The sequence below is a fragment of the Melopsittacus undulatus genome, chromosome 3 (genome assembly GCF_012275295.1).
Source record: "Melopsittacus undulatus isolate bMelUnd1 chromosome 3, bMelUnd1.mat.Z, whole genome shotgun sequence".
NCBI classification, from domain to species: Eukaryota; Metazoa; Chordata; class Aves; order Psittaciformes; family Psittaculidae; genus Melopsittacus; species Melopsittacus undulatus.
Window position 1 is genome coordinate 33847165 of NC_047529.1, and position 18759 is coordinate 33865923.

General features: G+C 36.5%; 1 protein-coding gene across 4 annotated transcripts in view; it reads right to left on the bottom strand.

The window, feature by feature from the left end:
* Positions 1 to 18759, bottom strand: part of ERICH1 (glutamate rich 1) — a 99771-nt gene that overhangs the window by 20015 nt on the left and 60997 nt on the right. For 3 of the 4 annotated variants that reach the window (XR_004549502.1, XR_004549501.1, XR_004549500.1), the window contains exons 4-6: positions 9242 to 9619; positions 6644 to 6838; positions 1470 to 1651 (exon numbers count right to left, since the gene is read on the bottom strand). Coding sequence is in view for 1 of the 4 variants with exons in the window: in XM_034061127.1 (XP_033917018.1) it covers positions 1578 to 1651; positions 6644 to 6838; positions 9242 to 9619 (647 nt within the window). In the remaining 3 variants the exon portion in view is untranslated. Of the gene's footprint in view, positions 1 to 730; positions 1652 to 6643; positions 6839 to 9241; positions 9620 to 18759 lie in introns of those variants that run through there. The other variant, XM_034061127.1, reaches the window with a different exon arrangement.

Here is an 18759-nt window from a genome sequence, read left to right on the forward strand (position 1 = left end):
TCAGGAAATGCAGGTACTCTAGTTGTTTGTACGGTTCTAATTTGACCTGATTTGTATTTGTGTTTCAAAATACTGTGTTTAATTACATGTTCTCATTTATTTCTTCACATCCACTGTATATGACAGATGCTGCTTACCTAACAAGTATATCCTGTCTGTGCAGTTCCTAGACCTTATCTACTGCAGGATATTCAAACTTTAATCTGAGGATGAAATTATTTAACTTCCTGTGGGGTCTGTCAACAGAGTATCTAAGTGTTTAACATTCAAGTGGTATTTTCTTCTTTCTCCAGATGTGGGACTGACATACATAGCATTTCAGTGAAACATCACAGCTACAGTTCAGTGCCTATGTGTTAGCAAGTCAGGAGCATTAAAACTGGGAACACACTATTAGTCCCCTCTGCAAAATCTGTTTTAAATATCTTTCCTAGCAGATACAAACCTAACTCGAGTTCTCTAGAGTTGCACACAGCTGCCTTAGCCATGCCTAAGACCACTTTTTCTGTACCTGCAATTCTTTAGCATGTTACTGAACCCCTTTTAACTTCTTGAACTAATGAGAAAGATGTATGATTGTGTTTTTCTTACACTTTTTTGGGCATCACTAAAAACAATGCCTTGCAATAGAATATATAACGGAATATAATAATGAAAAAAAAAACAAACCCAAAGGAAAAAAGCCATATATATAGAAGTATATATTTATATAGTCTTGTTGAAGCACATGTTGAAGGAGATAAATATGTTGCTCCTATCCTATTCATGAAGGAGCAAAGACAGAGATATGAGAAATGGTTTGCTTTGTACCACCTATCAGGTGAATGACTCAGCTGAGAGAAGAGCCTCTCATGAAGCATTTTTTAATTCAGGATTCCAAAACATTTTACAACCATGGATATTACTTACTGTATCAACTACACATGGATAAATTCAGTTGCAGAAAAAACCCAGACCCATAATTCTGCACTCAGTGAAGCACATTTCACTGTAACAGACTGGGACATGGAGTATTTCTGAAAATGCCATTCAAGCTTCTGCATAATTCCAAACAGTTCCTACATGACCCCCATGTAAAAATGGATTTATTTCCATAATTTAGTTGTCTGTGCAGCAAAGATGGATTCCACAGATATATTGTTGCTTAGATTTTAATATAAAAATATATTTCTGTTTTTCAGATAAACAGATGTATTAGATAAACTAGAAAAGTCAAGAAATAAAATCTCCAGAAAGAAACAATAAATTTATGAACAACAAAAAATACTACACTTTTAAACAAAGTACTTGATACAGACTTTATCATTCCAGCTAAATCCTTTATCTTAAAGTGAAACATACACAGTAATCCAGCTGAAGACTCAAGACAGACAACGTGCATACTCTTGACCAACCATCAAAAATCACATTTAGTTATACCCTGTTTATTGTCTTCTGGAGTTTGTAACACTGAAGAATAATTTATTTACCTGAAGGTGTAGAATGTGCATTGACACTGCTCTTCCTGAACAATTGCTACTTGGTTAAGAGTTTGTATATTAAATTTTAACCCAGTGCATATGGACACAGGCAAGGGTTTATTTCCTGTTCTTCACAGGAAGGATATCTGTAATCCAGTAGTGAAATAGAGACGTGATTATCTTGGTATGATCTGAAACAAAGAAAACACATTCCTCCTGAAATACCTTTACAACATTTCTCAATATTAAAGACCTGTATGAACATCTGTTTCCATTCCATATTAGTATTTTAGTAAAACCAATGCAGATATTGGAGCTTAAAGGCTAATACATATGAATTTCTAGATAAAAGGTACATTTTCTTTTAGGAGGTTAGTTACTTGTATAGGATATTATTTTGGTTCTATTTTGCAAAGTCCTATTTGTATGATTCAGTAATTCATTAAAAAAAAGAGATCCAAATGGCATGATCATATTGGTAAGGCTAGAAGAGTGCAATCTTCTCCACTCCTTTCTGTCTGCAGAGTAATTTCACACATTACTATTTCACTTACAATAGCACTTAGAAGGCCCAGTTGAGAATGAGTTGTCTTGTACAGACAGCTGCATTAAAACCTCAAAATGACACGGTTTCTTAATTCAGAGATTATCTGTGTGACTTTATTTCTTTTTAATGACAGGACTTTCTATAGCACTTATCACAAAATATCACATTTAAGATGATTCTGTAATGTTATGCTAATATAGCTTTCACAGTTAATTTCCTTTTCTTTGAATGTTCATTCAAAATTAAAAAAAAAGAAAAAGTATAAATTTAATAATTTTAGGTCCTGTGTATTGTTGGCACACAGTGACTATATTACTTCTGCTCTGCAAAATGTACCCCCTCACTCCCCACAATGGAGATATATATATAAAGGACAAGTCTCCTAAAAAAAGGAGTTAAAAGAAGCTTCTAGCTCTTCTATGAGTGATAATTTCCTAGGCAACAAGGGAAGAGTATATTTGAGACTTGATACTAACCAACAAAGGGAAAATGTTAATAGATAATGGAATGAAGTCGATGAATAGAAGCTGAATGAGTTCATAAATTAGGAGGTAATGACTTTTTTTTTTTAATTAGGTGATCACCTATGCTTTAATAATTGATGTGAAATGGGAATTAAGTAGCCCTCATTTCAAAAGATACAGTTTCCAACCAGCAAATGGAGCGTTACTTCCAATGACAGCTCTTCTCTGCCCACTGCACTGTGCAGGATCATGAAGGTCTCTGGCTGCCTTTTGCAAATGGCCACTGACTTTCTGACAGAGATCAGCCAAGCCCCCATCACAAGAAATGTGTGTCTATTTGACTTCTAAACATTCCCTTCCTTGCACTTCCAGAAGACTTTATGTAGAGGTAAGTACCTTTTGTTAAAGACCACCAAATAAATGGAAATAGTAATAGGACATTTTGTTCCTTTTTACAGTCTTTTAATTTCCTTGGGGATTTTCTCTTCCTACAATTTTTTTCAGACCCTATCACCAACATTGCTCGACCTTTATTTGATCTGACTGCATATATTGGGATGTAGGAGCTTAAGACAAAACAGAAACGTTTTTCTTCATTGTTTCTTTTGGTTGAACCATGATTCCCAATATGAATAACATGCTAAAAGGTGTGAAGGAAATACCAAAGCATGATCTTGAAACAGTGTTTTTCAATTTGTGGTCTGCAGACCTTGGTCAGTCCATAGCTTTACTCTAAAGGGTCTGTAAAAAGTTATTAAGAAAAGCAAATTCATCACCAGCAGGCATCAAGTTGCCAAACTGCCTACCACCCAAGTAAGGCTTGTCTGCTCATATATATATATATATATATGTATATATATGTATATATGAAGAAATAAAAGATATATAATGGTATGTTTAGTTTGTAAAGTTTACTAATGGAAAATTTACACTTATATGAAAGGGACAGATCACATCTCATTTTTCTCCTACTCTTTCCTCCCTTGAATTAAAAATAAAACTCAGCAAAACATAACACCCATTATGCCTTTGATGCTGGTATCTTAAATAGAATCATAATCACGGGAAAAAGGGTTAACATAATGCTCCTTGAACTACCGGGAAGAAAATAGGCTTCTTTTATAAAAATACACCTTGCTAAAATTAAGAAAAATTGTTTTCTTTTCATCATGCTAATAAGAAATGACCTTTTGTTCTAGTACATCATGCCCCAGTAAAAACAAACAAACCAGGAAAAAGGCAAGATAATCAGAAAAACTTGTAAAATACAAAAGAGATTACTATAGTGGACTGTACATCTTTATAAGCAACCCTAACCTGCATTTCTATAATAAGAACTTAAATTTGCTGAGACAACAAGTTTTGGTAATAAGTCTTGTATCACCTGATCATTGGGAATGAAATTTTAAATAAAAAAAAAAAAAAGGGCAAGATGACCTATTTTTGAGCCAAAATTAGGAAAAAAAAGGATAATTAAAAGCCTTATTCAAGGTAAAATTTGACAGCACTATGTTCTCATTCACTGGAATTAAAGAATTACGAATAGAATGCACTGCTAAACTCTGCTGAGGCAAATTATTATCTACCAGGTGTTTAAATATCCTTTAATAATTTATATCAATGTATTTTCCTCTTTCTTATGTTGTTGTATCTCATGAATATCAGATCAACTACTACTGTTACACCACCATGAACTTGGAATGAATTAGAACTGAGCCTGGAGTGACAATGGTTCCTAGGGAAAAAAAGTCAAATGGAAGAGTAACTATTTCAGGCTGTATTAGAAAAAACATAAGAGAAATTTTAAAAATCACTGTTCTGGTTTTGTCTGGGATTGTTATTCCAGCTACTAATTCCAGATTGTTACCAGCTACTAACCCAGTAGCTGGTGCAGTGCTGTGTTTTCAACTTTGGTCTGAGAATAATGCTGATAACACACTGATGTTTTAGTTGTTGCTACGTAATGTTTACCCTGATCAAGGACTTTTCAGTTTCATGCTCTGTCAGTGAAGAGGGGAACAAGAAGCTGTCAGGAAGCAGAGACAGAACACCTGGCCCAGACTAGCCAAATGGGTATTCTATATCTTCCGATTCTCCTCCCCATTCCTCCGGGAGCCAGGGAGGAGAAAGGGAGGGGAGTGAGAGAGTGGCTGTGTGGCTCTGGGTTGCCAGCTGGGCTTAAACCATGACATATGCTCAGTGTATAAACTGGTGGGAGTCACCCAAAAGGGACCAGCTGCTGCTTGGGTTGGGCTGGGTATTGGTCAGCAGGTAGTGAGGAACTGTATTGTGCATCACTTGGGGTAATTGGGTTTTATTCCTCTCTCTTTTTCCCTATTATTATTATATTTCATTTGGTTTCCATTATTAAACTGTTCTCATCTCAACCATGGGTTTTACCTTTTTCTGGGGGGAGTGAGCAAGCAGCTGCATGATACTTAATTGTCAGCAGTTGTCAGCATGACAGTCACTCAGAAAACTGTCTTACTTTTCAAGAGACAAATACATAAAAAAACTAGAGTGGTTGCATGGATTTATTTCTAATTTGCTTGTTTCCTTTTCTCTCTTCAGTTTGACATGTTTTGCTATATTAAAGTAAAAAGAGCAGCTAACCTCAAGGCTGCAAAGCCAAACACTATTCCCACTGTATTGAGCAGAATTTGGATAGCACCTGTAAAGAATATCCTGAATGTGGTCACTTCAACAGTTCCATTTTGATTTAATCAACAGAAGCTGAATTAGGTCATTTAATAAAGGACCTGATGAGTCCTACTTCGTTTGCAAATGTGTATTAGATCCAATGAGACTATCTGATTATAATTAAGATCATAGAATCTAGGCTTGAAATTAATTATTGAATGCACAGAAGGATTTTGGTCCATGCATCTGTGGATATTTCAGATCTATCAATCAGAACCTTAAGGGTTGTCATACTCCATATCAACATTTTAAAGAATACATATGCACTTCTGTAAAAGTGTCCTTTTCAAAATGTGAAATGTGATCAGCTATGATGAACGCTACAGGCAGGAATTCTCTCTTTTCCGTCTTCACAATGCACAGCATGTAGTAGGCTCCAGTTCTGACTGGGATCTTTAGCCAGTATCAGTAAATTATTTAATGATATTACAAGCATCAGTCTCTTCTTTGAACGTTACTGCTAAGTTTCTGATGGCTATGGTTATATTTACTCTGTTGCCACACTACTACCAGCTCAGTCATTACTTGTCAAAAGACTTAGAGCACAATCTAAAATGGTTGAGATTCCCTCATGCCATAGCAAATGCTCTCAATTGTGATTAAATTCTTTGGGAGGCAAGAGAATTCAGCACATCTGTAGATTTTTCTGATGCTGCAACAAAAGTACTAATGACAAGCAACAGTGACTTTTTAAATGAAGACTACTTGTAAAATGAATTATTATACCTTCAATGCACCATGTGCTGATCCCACATTCACTTGAGGAATTATTAATTATCCAAGAAGAAATTCTACTAAAATTATAGGGGTTGTAATAGAGAACAAAAGAAGCATGAGTGAAATCAGACTTGTGCCTCAGGGATGAAAAGATTTAGTAACTGAATAATTTTTCTTTTTATGAATGACTTTCTAATGTATTTTTTTATAAAGAGTGAGTTTATGTTTTTACATAATAAAATTTTTTAGAAACTTAAACCAGAAGTTCGTATTTAAACAAAACTAAATCTGTATGTCAAACTTTGGCATGTAAAATTGATGTATTAAAGAAGCCACATAGGTGACCAGGATGAAATTATGAGCTTTATTGATTCTTACACATGGAAAATTAATCTTTAACTGGATGAGTGAAATCTCCAAGATAAACGAGTGAATTCCTGGGATTTACAAAGTCCGAAGAGATTGTAAAACAGCTACAACTTTAAAAATATTGTTGTAAGAACCTGAATAATTTTGTACTCTATAGTTGCTGCGAAGTATGAAAAGTTTCTATACTGATCATAACCAAATAAGAAACAGTGAATCTCATTGTATTTTCATGGGAATTATGCTTTCAGATCTTGTATAAGCATACATTTACCATTATGTAACTACTTATAGCTTCCTAATAAAAAAAAAAACAACTCGACAAATCTGAATTTTAATCCACACAATAAAGAACATCAGTGAATGAATGTAAGTGAATGGGTACCTACCAGGAGGCATCATGGATTGTTCTTGGAACTGTTTCAAAGCATCCTTCAATCTCTCAATATCCTGTAGCAATACAAGGGATTTCAATCGATGTAAAAGTGTCACATCTGAAGAAGAAATAGTGTGAGATTCAAGATACTGCAAAAGCTCTTGGGCAGCTGCTGCATTTACAGCAGGGTCTGTGCATCTTGATTTACCTGGAAAAACAATTGGAAAGCCAGATTAAAATGTTCAATAAGTACAGTGAATATTTGAAATTATACTTTCTTTTCAAAGACAGCATGCTCCTTTTTAGTATAATGTACAAATATCTGACACTAAGGAGCAGCTTGCTCCTCCTATTTTTTCTTAAATATTAAAACAATGGTAAGAGGGCAAAGTATCAAACTCCAAAAGTAAAAAGGACTCTAGTATTCATACTGATTGGAATGCAAGAGGAATCTAAATTTCCAAGACTAGCACAGTAAAATGTGTGATGAAGAAACCCTGCTGGGGCCAAAGTACTGTGTTTTCGCTCCTGGTACACTGTATTTTAAAAGTATACACACATGTGGAGATAGGGAGCAACTCTGATGCAAAGCATTTCTGGAGGCATTCAATTATCTTGTAATTGTACTTTTACATTTCTATTTAAAGAGCAGATAATACAGCACGTATTACAGCAGAGAAGGACATGCATTGTTTCTACAGTACTAAAGCATAAATTCATTTTTCAATTCCAGTAACAAAGTCTAGTCTGTCCTTTTAACCAAGCTCACTTTAATTCTTCTGTTTTTATCTGCAAGCCAACTGAGAAGAACAATTTTTTCCCAATTCACCTCTCTGATGTAAGTAAAAGGAGTATAATCTGCGAGACCATTTGAAAATGCTGCTAAAAGCAATGGCTTCCAATTTTGTCTAAAAAAAATGGAGGAGTGCTCAAGTCACTCAACTAGAAAAGGCAAGCAACATAATGTCAGTTCTATATATAAACTTGGATTTGCCTAACAAGGAAGTTAGTCACACTGATTTATGGATGTGACATCTTATCTGCAGATGAACTTAACTTTTACCTAAGAATTTCTCTCTCTGGATTCCAAGGTCCTCACTGGCTCAACCTTCTGATCTGAAAGTTTGACACTGGGGCCAGTCAGTCTGCCAAAACCTGAATCTGACTTCCAGGAAAGCTGGAACATGAACACTTTTTCTTAGAATTATGGAAAACTGACCAGGTTTCTGTTCTGGGTCATGTATTAACAGCAGAACTGTTAACTGAGTTTGCAATCTTGCTCAGTTAGTCTGGAATTCCACTACAGCAAATGCATGTTGTTTAGCTTACATTTAATTAGCCACACAACAGACATAGTAAAATTCTTATTTTTGGTGATGGAGGTACACTAGCCAGAGAGTAGGATGGATTTCCAATGCTAGGCTTAGTATGAAGACCTGACACAGCAGAAAATTTTTATCAGTAAGCAAAAAAATTCTATGTATAAATCTTGAGAAGAGAAAATAATTAACATGGAATCCCTGATGTCATCTTAACAGGATTTTTAAAGTCATTCTGTAGTCTAAAGATGAATTTTATGGGAATGGGAGCTGATAGCTCTGACTTAAGACGGACTCGTACAGATAGGTAAGCTGTTTAACATTCTTCATTCAGCTTCACAAAGACAGTCAAGGTCATACTCTTTGAAAACTTTTTCACTGCTTTTTTCCAGTTTTACAAGACAGTTACCATTTTAAAGCTATGTTCTGGGCTAAGCATCTAAAGCCAGGTTGCCCTTAAAAAAACATATTTAATTCTATATGACACCAACATAATCGAGTGTATGTACATGTAAGTACTATAGTACTTACTGTTAAAAATCCATTATCTCTGAAAAGCATTTGACATAACCACCATACAAGCAGCTTTTAGGAAGGCAACAAAAGAAACACAGAGTAGGAATTTCTTGGATTTTAGTGGCCAGATGAAAATCCAATACTCCATTAGGGATAACATCCACGCAATCCTTTCTAAAGTGCTATGGAACATGTGCTGAGCATCAATTTAATCTCATTCACAAGTGCTTTATGCCAATATGCTTTCACACTGCTAACAGTTTCTTCCCCTTTCCTCTTGGATGCTGTCTGTCTAGATTTCCTTATATTTTTCAAATAAATTTCCTTCTGTGAAGCAGGACGTTCTGAAAAGTAGGTTGGTTCAGAGATAGTATGGCTGAAAGTAGTGTAGGATAGCACTTATTGTCCTCATTTGAAGCTCTCTGAAAGCAACCAATCCTTCTGGATGATTGCTTATAGAGGAATGAAGAATTTGTTCCATTTTAACCATTACACTTACCCCAAGTGTGTTGGACATTTTTTAAAAGAGCAAAGAATATTATGTATATATTTTCAAAGACAGAGAAACAAAGAGATTAAGACCACTGTTTTTCATATTGATGTGGATTCTTACATATTCATGTACACACCAGAAAGTGGGATGAATACTAAGTATTTGCATGTCTTATCAAGCTCAAAAGAGACATTTCTCTATTAGATCTGCCCCATTCTACAGCAACAATAACTGCACATCTATTTTCCCCTATGTGGTAATAAAGAGAAAGAGTGGTACATACTGTCAGCAAAATAAATTTGTTGTGTTGCCTGCAGGAAGTCCAGAATGCTATCTGTCTTTTCAGCTATGTCTTTTAAGCCTGCTGCTTCTTCTCTGTTGCTTTTGTCTGGCTGATACGTAAAATCCACACCGGTAGTTTTTGTTACCAAGCCAGCTGCTTTTATTTTTTCTTTCTGTCGCTTCTTTTTCATTTTCCTCTTTTTGTTTTTGCTTATTTTGGGACTGTCTGTCTGCTGCAGCTGTAAATTATCTCGAACAAGAGTCTCTTGCATTCCAGAATCTGTTTGTCCTCCACGTAAATTATTAGAGTTTTGTAAGCTGCTCTTTTGTTTCTTCCTTCGAATGCGCTTTCTCTTGGTTTGCCCTTGATATTCCTCCTCTGCAGATTCAAGAGACATGATAGTTGTAAATAAGAAGATCTGTAATAAGCATTTTAGAACTGCATACAATGAAATATTACTCCCTTCAAATTCTGTGACGGAGTGGCTCTAACCTTATTTTTATGCTTGGAATGCCTTTTAGTACTACAATGCCAAAGCCAACTTTTATGAATGCATTGAGTAAGAAGACAAGTTCTTCTCCCTTCTGCTTTCAATAAAGACTGTACTGTCCTTCATGCTATGTACTTTACATCGCATTTACTTTCTCAAGGCAGAAAATAAAGCTCTGTACAGAGAGTGAGGTCAAAAGAATTGCCAGGACAAAAAACAGTACGGGCAAGCTGAGGCACATGAAATGTGGGAGCTGCCCCAAGAGCCCCACAACACCAATTGGTAGACTTGGCCAAGAATGCAAGAAGAATGCATCTGATTCACAATAAAAGATGATAGCGTTTCTATCTACTATATCCCTCTATGGTAGTGTTGTGCCTTAAAAACACGAGACATATTTCTGATTCTTCTACTGTCTACTCCTTAAACATCTTCCTCCTTTGGGATATCTTAATGCTAGCTTAGCTTTGGACATCAACTTTATAGGGAAAGCATGCAAGGCATCAGTGACCTTGGCAAGTAATCTTTGATCTCCTTAACAGCCTGTCTTGGTCCTGTCATTCCCTTGCTACATTATAATTTCCTTACTAGCTAATTCTTCAAAAGGCTGAAATGTCATGGGAAAGAAGTCCCTCCTGCTCTTGAAGACAGCTTTCATGCTTCTTTACTCAGATCTTATCCCTGTACACAGAGCCAGAGTTCTGAAGTCTTCTCTGACCCTGAAATGACTGCCCCTCCCACACGCTCACTTCTAAAGTGTAAGCCCTCCTGGCACTAGCAAGGGAAGACTGCCAGAATCCATCTTCTCTTTGACTACAATGCTGCTGAAGTCCATATTCATGCCTCTAATAATTCCTGCCTAATTAACTGAAATACCCTCTTTCACGGTCTATCAAACTCCTCAGACATTTAAACAATCACAGAGCGCAGAATGCCAGTGTTGTTCTAAAGTCTTGCTCTAGAAAGTTAAGCCATTTATCCTTCCCTTAGCCTCTACCTGCATGTTTCTAAATTCCTCAAAGTGCTCTGAGCCCTGTGCTCTTATTTATCTGGTTTTATGCCATTCCCTTATTTACCTAGTTTTACACCATTCCCTTATGGTCAAAGAATCTTTCTTTGTCATAGTGCAAGAGAGACACCTGAAGCCCAATGTTTGTTTCCAAATGATATGCAAAATCTCCTGAACTGCCTCTGACATTATCAGCTTGTTTGGCTTTCTTGTCACTCCTCCCCCTACCAGTCTTTGCCTCTATTTTCTCCATGGTTGGAGGCCCTCTGGTTTTTTTCTGTTTCTTTTTCTGTCTTGAACTCTGTCAGCTCTGAGCCACTTTTTCTCTTTAAATATCACTACAAGACTTTTAGTTCTTTAGCTGACAGATGACTCACTGCAAAGCAATCTTCCATACCTTCTATGAAGAAGGCTGCATAAAAATAAATTTGCTGTATTGTAATTGAACACCACAGCATGTTAAAGACACACCAAACGTCACCTCAGACCCACAGAGTGGAATGTTTTGCATGCATGGTATTTGAGCTAAGCATCTTTTACATGATTTGCACATATGGGATGTGGGAAAAATAGCGTCTGTGTCGTCCTGTAGGAATAAAATATCAGAACTGAAGGCAGATATGAATGGTGAAAGATACCATAAACAAAATATCGGTGTTTCATCTTAAGATCTAATTTGGGTTTTCATGTTATAATAGGTGAATTTCACTGTAAACATACATACATTGTTCTGTAAAATTTCTCAGCCCTCTGTTAACCTGAACCACACTGTTTGCTAATAAAGCTGCTCTAATCTGTGCTCTCAGCAAAGTGGCACAACGTGCTCTTTAAACATCCATGAATCACTAAATCTCAGCAAAACTACAGTATGGTGTGCAGCCAAGTGCCTTCAGCTGGTTTGAAGACACTTGAAAAAACTGGTGCAGAAGGCAGAAAAGGGCTTAAGGTGTTTTGAGTCAAATCCAGAAGCCGGCTTATCCTTGGTGGCTCAGGACAGCAGAAGGCCTGAAGCTGTCAAAAGGCAGAATCAATGTAGTCTTCCAATGTGTATGTTATTAAGATAAATACCCAGTGAAAGGGAACCAGAATTGTGTTAAGTTTTCTCCAACACAGAAAGCAAATCAACACACAAGACTTTACCAAGTTCTCTTGAGGACTTAAACCGGCATTCCTCTAACAGTTTTTGTCATTCTTTGCCTCACATTTTAATATCTCTTTAGTATCTACTGCTTTATGCATGGGAACTCCTAGTGATTCAACATCAGGAACAGATTAAATTAGAAGCAGGCAAATGGCAAAGCAATGCACACAAAAGGGATTCATTGGAACAACTCGCTGCTAGGATTAGCGTGAACTGTTACCAGCTTGGGAAAAACAAAACAAAAGCCAGACCTGTGCATCCGTATGGAAAGCTCAAGGAAAACATTTGCTCAGTGGGTATCAGTGATCAAAACAGCAAACACCTTGTTTGCATACATAAGAAAGAGAATGGAAAGTAACAGGAAAAATATTCCAAACCTTATACAAATCTGTTGTACTCTTCAAGCTTGTAACACTTGTTTCTTAGCATCATCCCAGCATAGTTACACTCTGGCAGACAAGAGAATAACTCTTAAAGAAGTTACTGGAGAAATAAATTTCAAAAAGTTTTGTATGATTTGACTTGAAAGAAAGAATAATAACATGGGCTCTGCCTCCTCATGCAAGAACAAGGGGACATCTAATTTGAGCAGTTTCACAAGCAAAAAGAAGAAAGTAAGTACTTGTTTTACAAACAGTTCAGTTAGCTTATTGAATTCATATGTGTGTGGTATGCACAGGAGCCCAGGGCTTAGCGGGATTCAAGGGCTGGTTGTTTATATAGCCACAAAGACTACCTGATTATAACAGCTATGCTAAAATATAACTAAGAGTTGTACAAGAAATATATACCATAATGTTTAGGTCACAGCCCACACAGTGATCTTAACAAATGAAATGTTCTCTGGGATTCACCTCCCACAACTTTAGCTATCTGAAAAGAAAACACTTAGTGAATTCTTAGACCTATGCTCCCTCTGATAAACCAAGAGATGCTAGCACCTTCAGAAAGCAATTTACCTCATCCTAAACCAGCTGGGATGGAAAAGCACCCTGAAGGTCTTAATCTCTTTCTCCCTTTCCTTTAACTCCAGAGGAAATGTAGACAATGAATTTAGAATAGATGCTTACAACAACTGACAAGAATCAGTCTCTTTTACAAAATTTAACAATATGGAGGATGGTGCTTCTTAACACGAGTCTGCTCATCACACTGATTTTTACTAATTAACAAAATCCACTGTTTTATGAAAAAAAAGCCCAAACCATTTTTTACCAATTCTCTACATTTTGAACTAGTAGGGAAGCCTGAAAGAATTTCACTAGGTATAAATTTTGTTCCAGTAATTTTTCCCTCTGTATGAAGAGGTTTGCTATGTCAAAGCAGCGTAATTGTAACGAATGCAGGGAATATATGCTACACAAGCAATCTTAAGGTGCTGAATACACACTTAAGGAACATTGATAGGAGTATCAGCTTTTGGACTACACTAACTTACAGCCACACCTGCAGCGACAGTTTGTCCTAATTCCACAAGAACTGATGATTTTTCTCCTTCTTTTCCATAATAGCCTGTCTCCTCTCTCCCTCCTAAGACCTGCCTCTGCTTCACAAATGCCCTAATTTATCACATAATCCAATTATGGAGGATCATTTGGCTTTAACCTGTTTAGTCTGGACTTGGTGCCCTCTCAGACTGAGCAAAGTGCCTTCCAGACAGAATGCCCATATACATTTTCCAGCCATAGTCATAAGTTCATAAGCATTTATTTCAGCTTCCTGAAGTTTCCTCCACAAGAACTGTTCAGAGTTTAAAATAACAGATTTCTTTGGTTTTTGTTGGTTTTGCTTTTCCCCTTTCTGGATTGTTTATAGTCCAGATTACTTTCCTGAGGCAATTGACCATGCAGCTGCACAGTCACGCTAGCCTGACTGACAGAATGATGTGGAAGTGGGAATGAGCAGCCTGAAAAGGAAAGTCAGCACCAAAACAAAAAAGTAATCCTCTAACTGTCTATCTCATCTGGTTTGAAACGTTAAAAAGTTTTCTCCATGCAAACTGCGTGTCTCCTTGACACACCAAAGGCAGAAATATGCCAAAAACCCAGACTTGAAATGTAACAGAGGATTCGGTTTCTAGATACTGCTTATTGAATTTTGATAATGAAAAGTCAGCACACGCAGTTTACATCTTCAAGGAAAAACAGAAAATAATAATAATAGTGATTTACATCAAGACTCTGAAGAAGCTGATTTTTATTTATTAACTTCTATTATATTAGTGAGTTAGTTTGTACTTATCATCAGGGCAGCTGGAGATATGAAGAGATTAAATCCAAAGCTAACAGAAGCAGCTGACTGTGGGCTGACTCCCATTCAGACTAACCATCAGCACAAACACATTGCTGGCAATTCCGTTACTGAAAAGATGAGCTTCCTCAAGTATATCTGTATTATGTCAGTTTCTTCAGACAATGTCAGATAGAAACACTCAGGGATAGCATCATAGAAGACAATGAACAGTGGGAGGCTATTCACTTAGGTGTCTGCAAGTAAAAGGCAGATAAGGTTCCACAGTGTGTCAAACTGATATATGGCTTTGGGTATCCGAGAATAAGCTGGTAATACTAGGGATTTTTAAAAATCAGGTCCCTAAATATTAGTAGAACAAGCCTTTAGAACAGCCCGTTAAAAAAAAAAAATACAGCAGATCGAGGAAAAGATAGTCAAATACCCTATGAAGTTTAGAAAACTCCTCTATTGACTCCAGTCAGTACTGCAGCTGGCTCTCCTGCTCAAGGACCAGGTAAGTCCCACAGGAGGCTTTCCAGATGTTGCTCATGGTAATTTTGTTCTTTTGATCAGATGAAACAAGACATATGACTGTCCTATTTTTTCACCCAGATTAAACTCTTTTCTTCTCCTTGATATACTGGATGGTTTTCCCGTGGTGTACCAAGCAGTCAATGCAGAGGAATTTAATTTTGGTTTAGGATCTTGCAAGGGAAAAAAAATAATGGTATCTTAATTGGCACTAAAAATAACAGCAGCTATAATTTGGCCATGAGCGAAAAGCTGTGGCTAACAAATGCAATAAAATGTAATGGCTCATTAGAATAAAAACCAAAACTGGAAAGATCTCAGGAGCACAAGATGGCACTAATATTTTTACACTTTTTTAGGAAATTGTTTCAAATCATAATTTGAAATCAGAAGAAAACACACTCTAAAGGCCTTAGTAATCTTTTGACATTGGAGAAAACTGAAAAAGACTGGACAGGGATAGGGACTATCTCTTCTTTGTTCATTCATGCTATGTCTGTATACTCACAAGTGAAGAATTCATATGAAACTAGCAAATGCTACATAGCACAACAGAGTACTACCTCTTGGATTTACCACAAATCCAATTAACAGTAATGGCAATAATAATTAAAGGCAGATATCATGGTCTGCAACAGTTTTTAATCCTAAATTTTTATCAGACTGTATATACATATGAATTTGCCTTATAAGCTATGTCAAACCTCTTCTGTAAGAGGAACTGTACTTGGTCACAGCCAACATCTACCTAGTATGATAACCTTTATCAGCAGTCATACTCTGCATTCAAGCTAAGGAATTATAGACTGGTATGTTTCTTTTTTTGGATGCTTCTTTTTTGGTACTTTTTACTCTAATAGTTGCCATTGCTTTATTTGTTTTTTGACTGCTGCTGAGTGCTGAAATGTTTTCACAGCTATTTATCATATTGCAAAATCTTATTCCTGCTTGGTAACAGCCAGTTCTGAGCCAGCCATTTTGCAGGTGGATTTTGGCTGGTTACTTTTTCCTAAGAAAATCACTTGACAACTATCTAAAATGTGTTTCATGTCCCATTTTTGAAAGATCACTCAATGTGAGATCATGCTGCACCCAACTCTTGTTTTCAGTGCAGACAATGTCTTTGTAGCTACCAGGACACCTTCTGACTCCACTCTTTACTTGACCATCTATAAAACTCAAGCCTCCAGCTGTGACCTCCCTGTTTTGAGAACCACTGCATTCTGTTCATCTATTTACGCATTCTGGGACTTTGTCTCTTATGTCTGTGTGCCCCCTGTGAGGGGTTTTATCAAAAACTTTGTGGAAATTCAAAGAAACCACATCCGCTGTAGCACCCTTATCTACATATTCCCTGGCTCTTCAAAGAATTCCAAGATATGTAGACATTTCCTCTTTGCAAATCTCACACTGATCTCTCCCATGCAGATCACAGGTTTTCCAGCATCCAAACTTATTTTGCATTATAATTTGTGCTAAACTGCCTAAAGCAAACACCAGGATTACAGGCTTGCAGGTCCCTGATGATTTAAGAACTGTTTAAAAAACCTGGCATCACACTATCCAGCCACAGTCTCTGATAACAAGGCAATTTGAAAAGCAAGTGGTTATGCAGCACTATGAGTAATGTAGGCAATTTAATTTTCTTGAATTCTTTCAGAAATTTTAGGTGAATAAAATCTGGTAGCAGTGATTTTATTGTTTATCTTACTGCACTACCATTAAATCACTTCAGTTTCATATATCCTCTGAGAAAGCCCAAGAAAGAATGTTCCAGCATAGGATTCCTCACAATTTTTCCCGACAGACAACATCAAAGGATTTAACTTATCTGAAACAGGCCTCTTCAAGTACTCTTTCTACAACACAATCATTGGCTTAGAAGACTTTGTACCATTTGCTCCAATACGCCTTAGCCTGTCTTACCCTGTTTTTACATTTAAAATATCATTTGGGTGTGAACTGAGCTTTTTAAAGGACACTGACTTCTTTGTAACAACTTCCTTTACCCTGTTGTCTACCTCCGCTATTTTCCTTTCACTTTTCCTCAGGGCTTTCATGGCAGGTGGTGGATGCTGGCCTCGAATATCACATACGGTGTCCTTAAGTAGCTTCTACACCACCTGGTACAGCTCCCTTCTCCTTTTTAGGTTCTTTTTAGCAAGTATCTTTATTTTTGTGTAGTATCCCTTCTGAAAATGGATCACAACTGCTGTGTTGTTTTTGTTGTTTTTTCTGTTGTTGTTTGTTTGAGTAGGAGGTTGAACCTAATGCTTGCTGTAGCCATGTGCCTCTCGTGAGTCGAACTCCATCCAGAACAAAGTCAAGAGCCACATTTCCTCTCAGAGCCCCACCACCCAATGCCTTCACTATCAACTTTTCACAACATCCTGATGTGAACAGGGATAAATGGACAGGGGGATACATGGAAGGGATAAATGAACAGGGATAAATGGAAGATCCCACTACCTACCCTCTGCTGCTTCTCTGATCTTTCAGCACACAGCAGTGAGTGTTCACAATCCCAGCTGGATATATGATGAAAGAGACTCCAAGCTTGCTTTGCATTTTGATATGTAGACTCAGCCACTCACACACTGACCTAATGCATCCAGGAGATATTTGAAACCATTCCAACTAATAAAGTACTTTTGACAATAATGTTCAGCCTCCTGTTACTTCATGCAAAAAGCCATGCTTGATGAAGCCCCCAAGGTTCCTTAAGTAACTTTTCCGATACAGATTCTGCATCCTGCAGTGACTTAATTTTTAAACAAAAGCAAATATTTTGACCTCTTATTGATCTTCCTCATTATTTTTTAAATTTCAAGCTCATTGTCTTCATTAGTTTTGTTTTTTTTTGGGATGGTGTGCAAACAATCTGAATCGGTCACCACTGTACAGGGACATCACACAGCACTTCCTAAATGGGCTCAGGGGTGCTCCTCTAAACCACTGTTGACTCAGCTACAGTATCTCTGTGAGGAAAATAAAATCACAGAGCTGAGTACATTCATGGACATGAAAGAACAGATTCAATGGCAAACGGTAACTCTTTTGAAGGCTACTAAATCAGAAATGCTTAAGGAACCTAAAGCTGTCTATGGAGTATACAGGTCAGCAGCCACAAAGACTAATTGCTACTAAATACAGAAATCTTCTTAGTCCTTAGCTAATAAGATTACAACTTTGTATTTGAACAGAAAGCATCATCATGAATAGGAAGAGGAGATTTGTAATGTTTATATCAAAAAACTCTGGAAACATTTTGAACATTTCATGTCATATTTACACTTAAACCCTCTGATTTTCCTTTAACTTTGCAGGACACAGACACACATTCGGAGTTTTTTTTTTAAGTATTTTTTTTTCCCCAGAGAGATGGTTTTCAATCAATGCTTAAAGAACCCAAAGCTCTCCCTTTGCTCAGAGTAACAACAGAAATGATAAGAAAAGCTGCAATCTTAAAATCCTGTTCAGCATTTAAAATGTTATTTCCAAATCTACCAGCTAAAATAGTGTAAAGCGTAAGAAGTTATTTAGACTGCAAGACCACAGACTATTAAATGATAAGCAATCTAATGAAAAACTGATAGCTAGTTTTCCCGTGTGATAAAGCAGTATTAAAGAACAGATACTAAAAGTAAAATCTTTTGTACAAGAGCTATCCAAAAGCACAGACACTGACATAGTAAAATGAAGATACTCAGCAACAAAACCCAGCCCAAATGTACCAATTTCAGTTATCAAATATTTAAATATGATACCTCAATTCAATTCCTGCAGCATTTCATAGCATTTTAAACTTTTTACACAGCATCCAATAACCAATCACATTTAACCCCACATATGAAAGAGCTGCCACACCCCCAATTTATTACATAGTCCTTTCAGTAAATTTTAGTTCAAAATACTTTGGGAAATGAAAGTCTGAAAGAATGCAAACCTATTTTAAACTATTTCCTTTATCTATTTATCTTTGGATCTTAACTCTGATTTGAATTAAATTTAATTACATAGTTTCTAACCAGCTTTGTAAAACCATAGATGTTTCAAGAAAAGGGTTAAGCTTATTTTTATTAATCAGAATCTAAATTAATTACATTTTAAAGAAT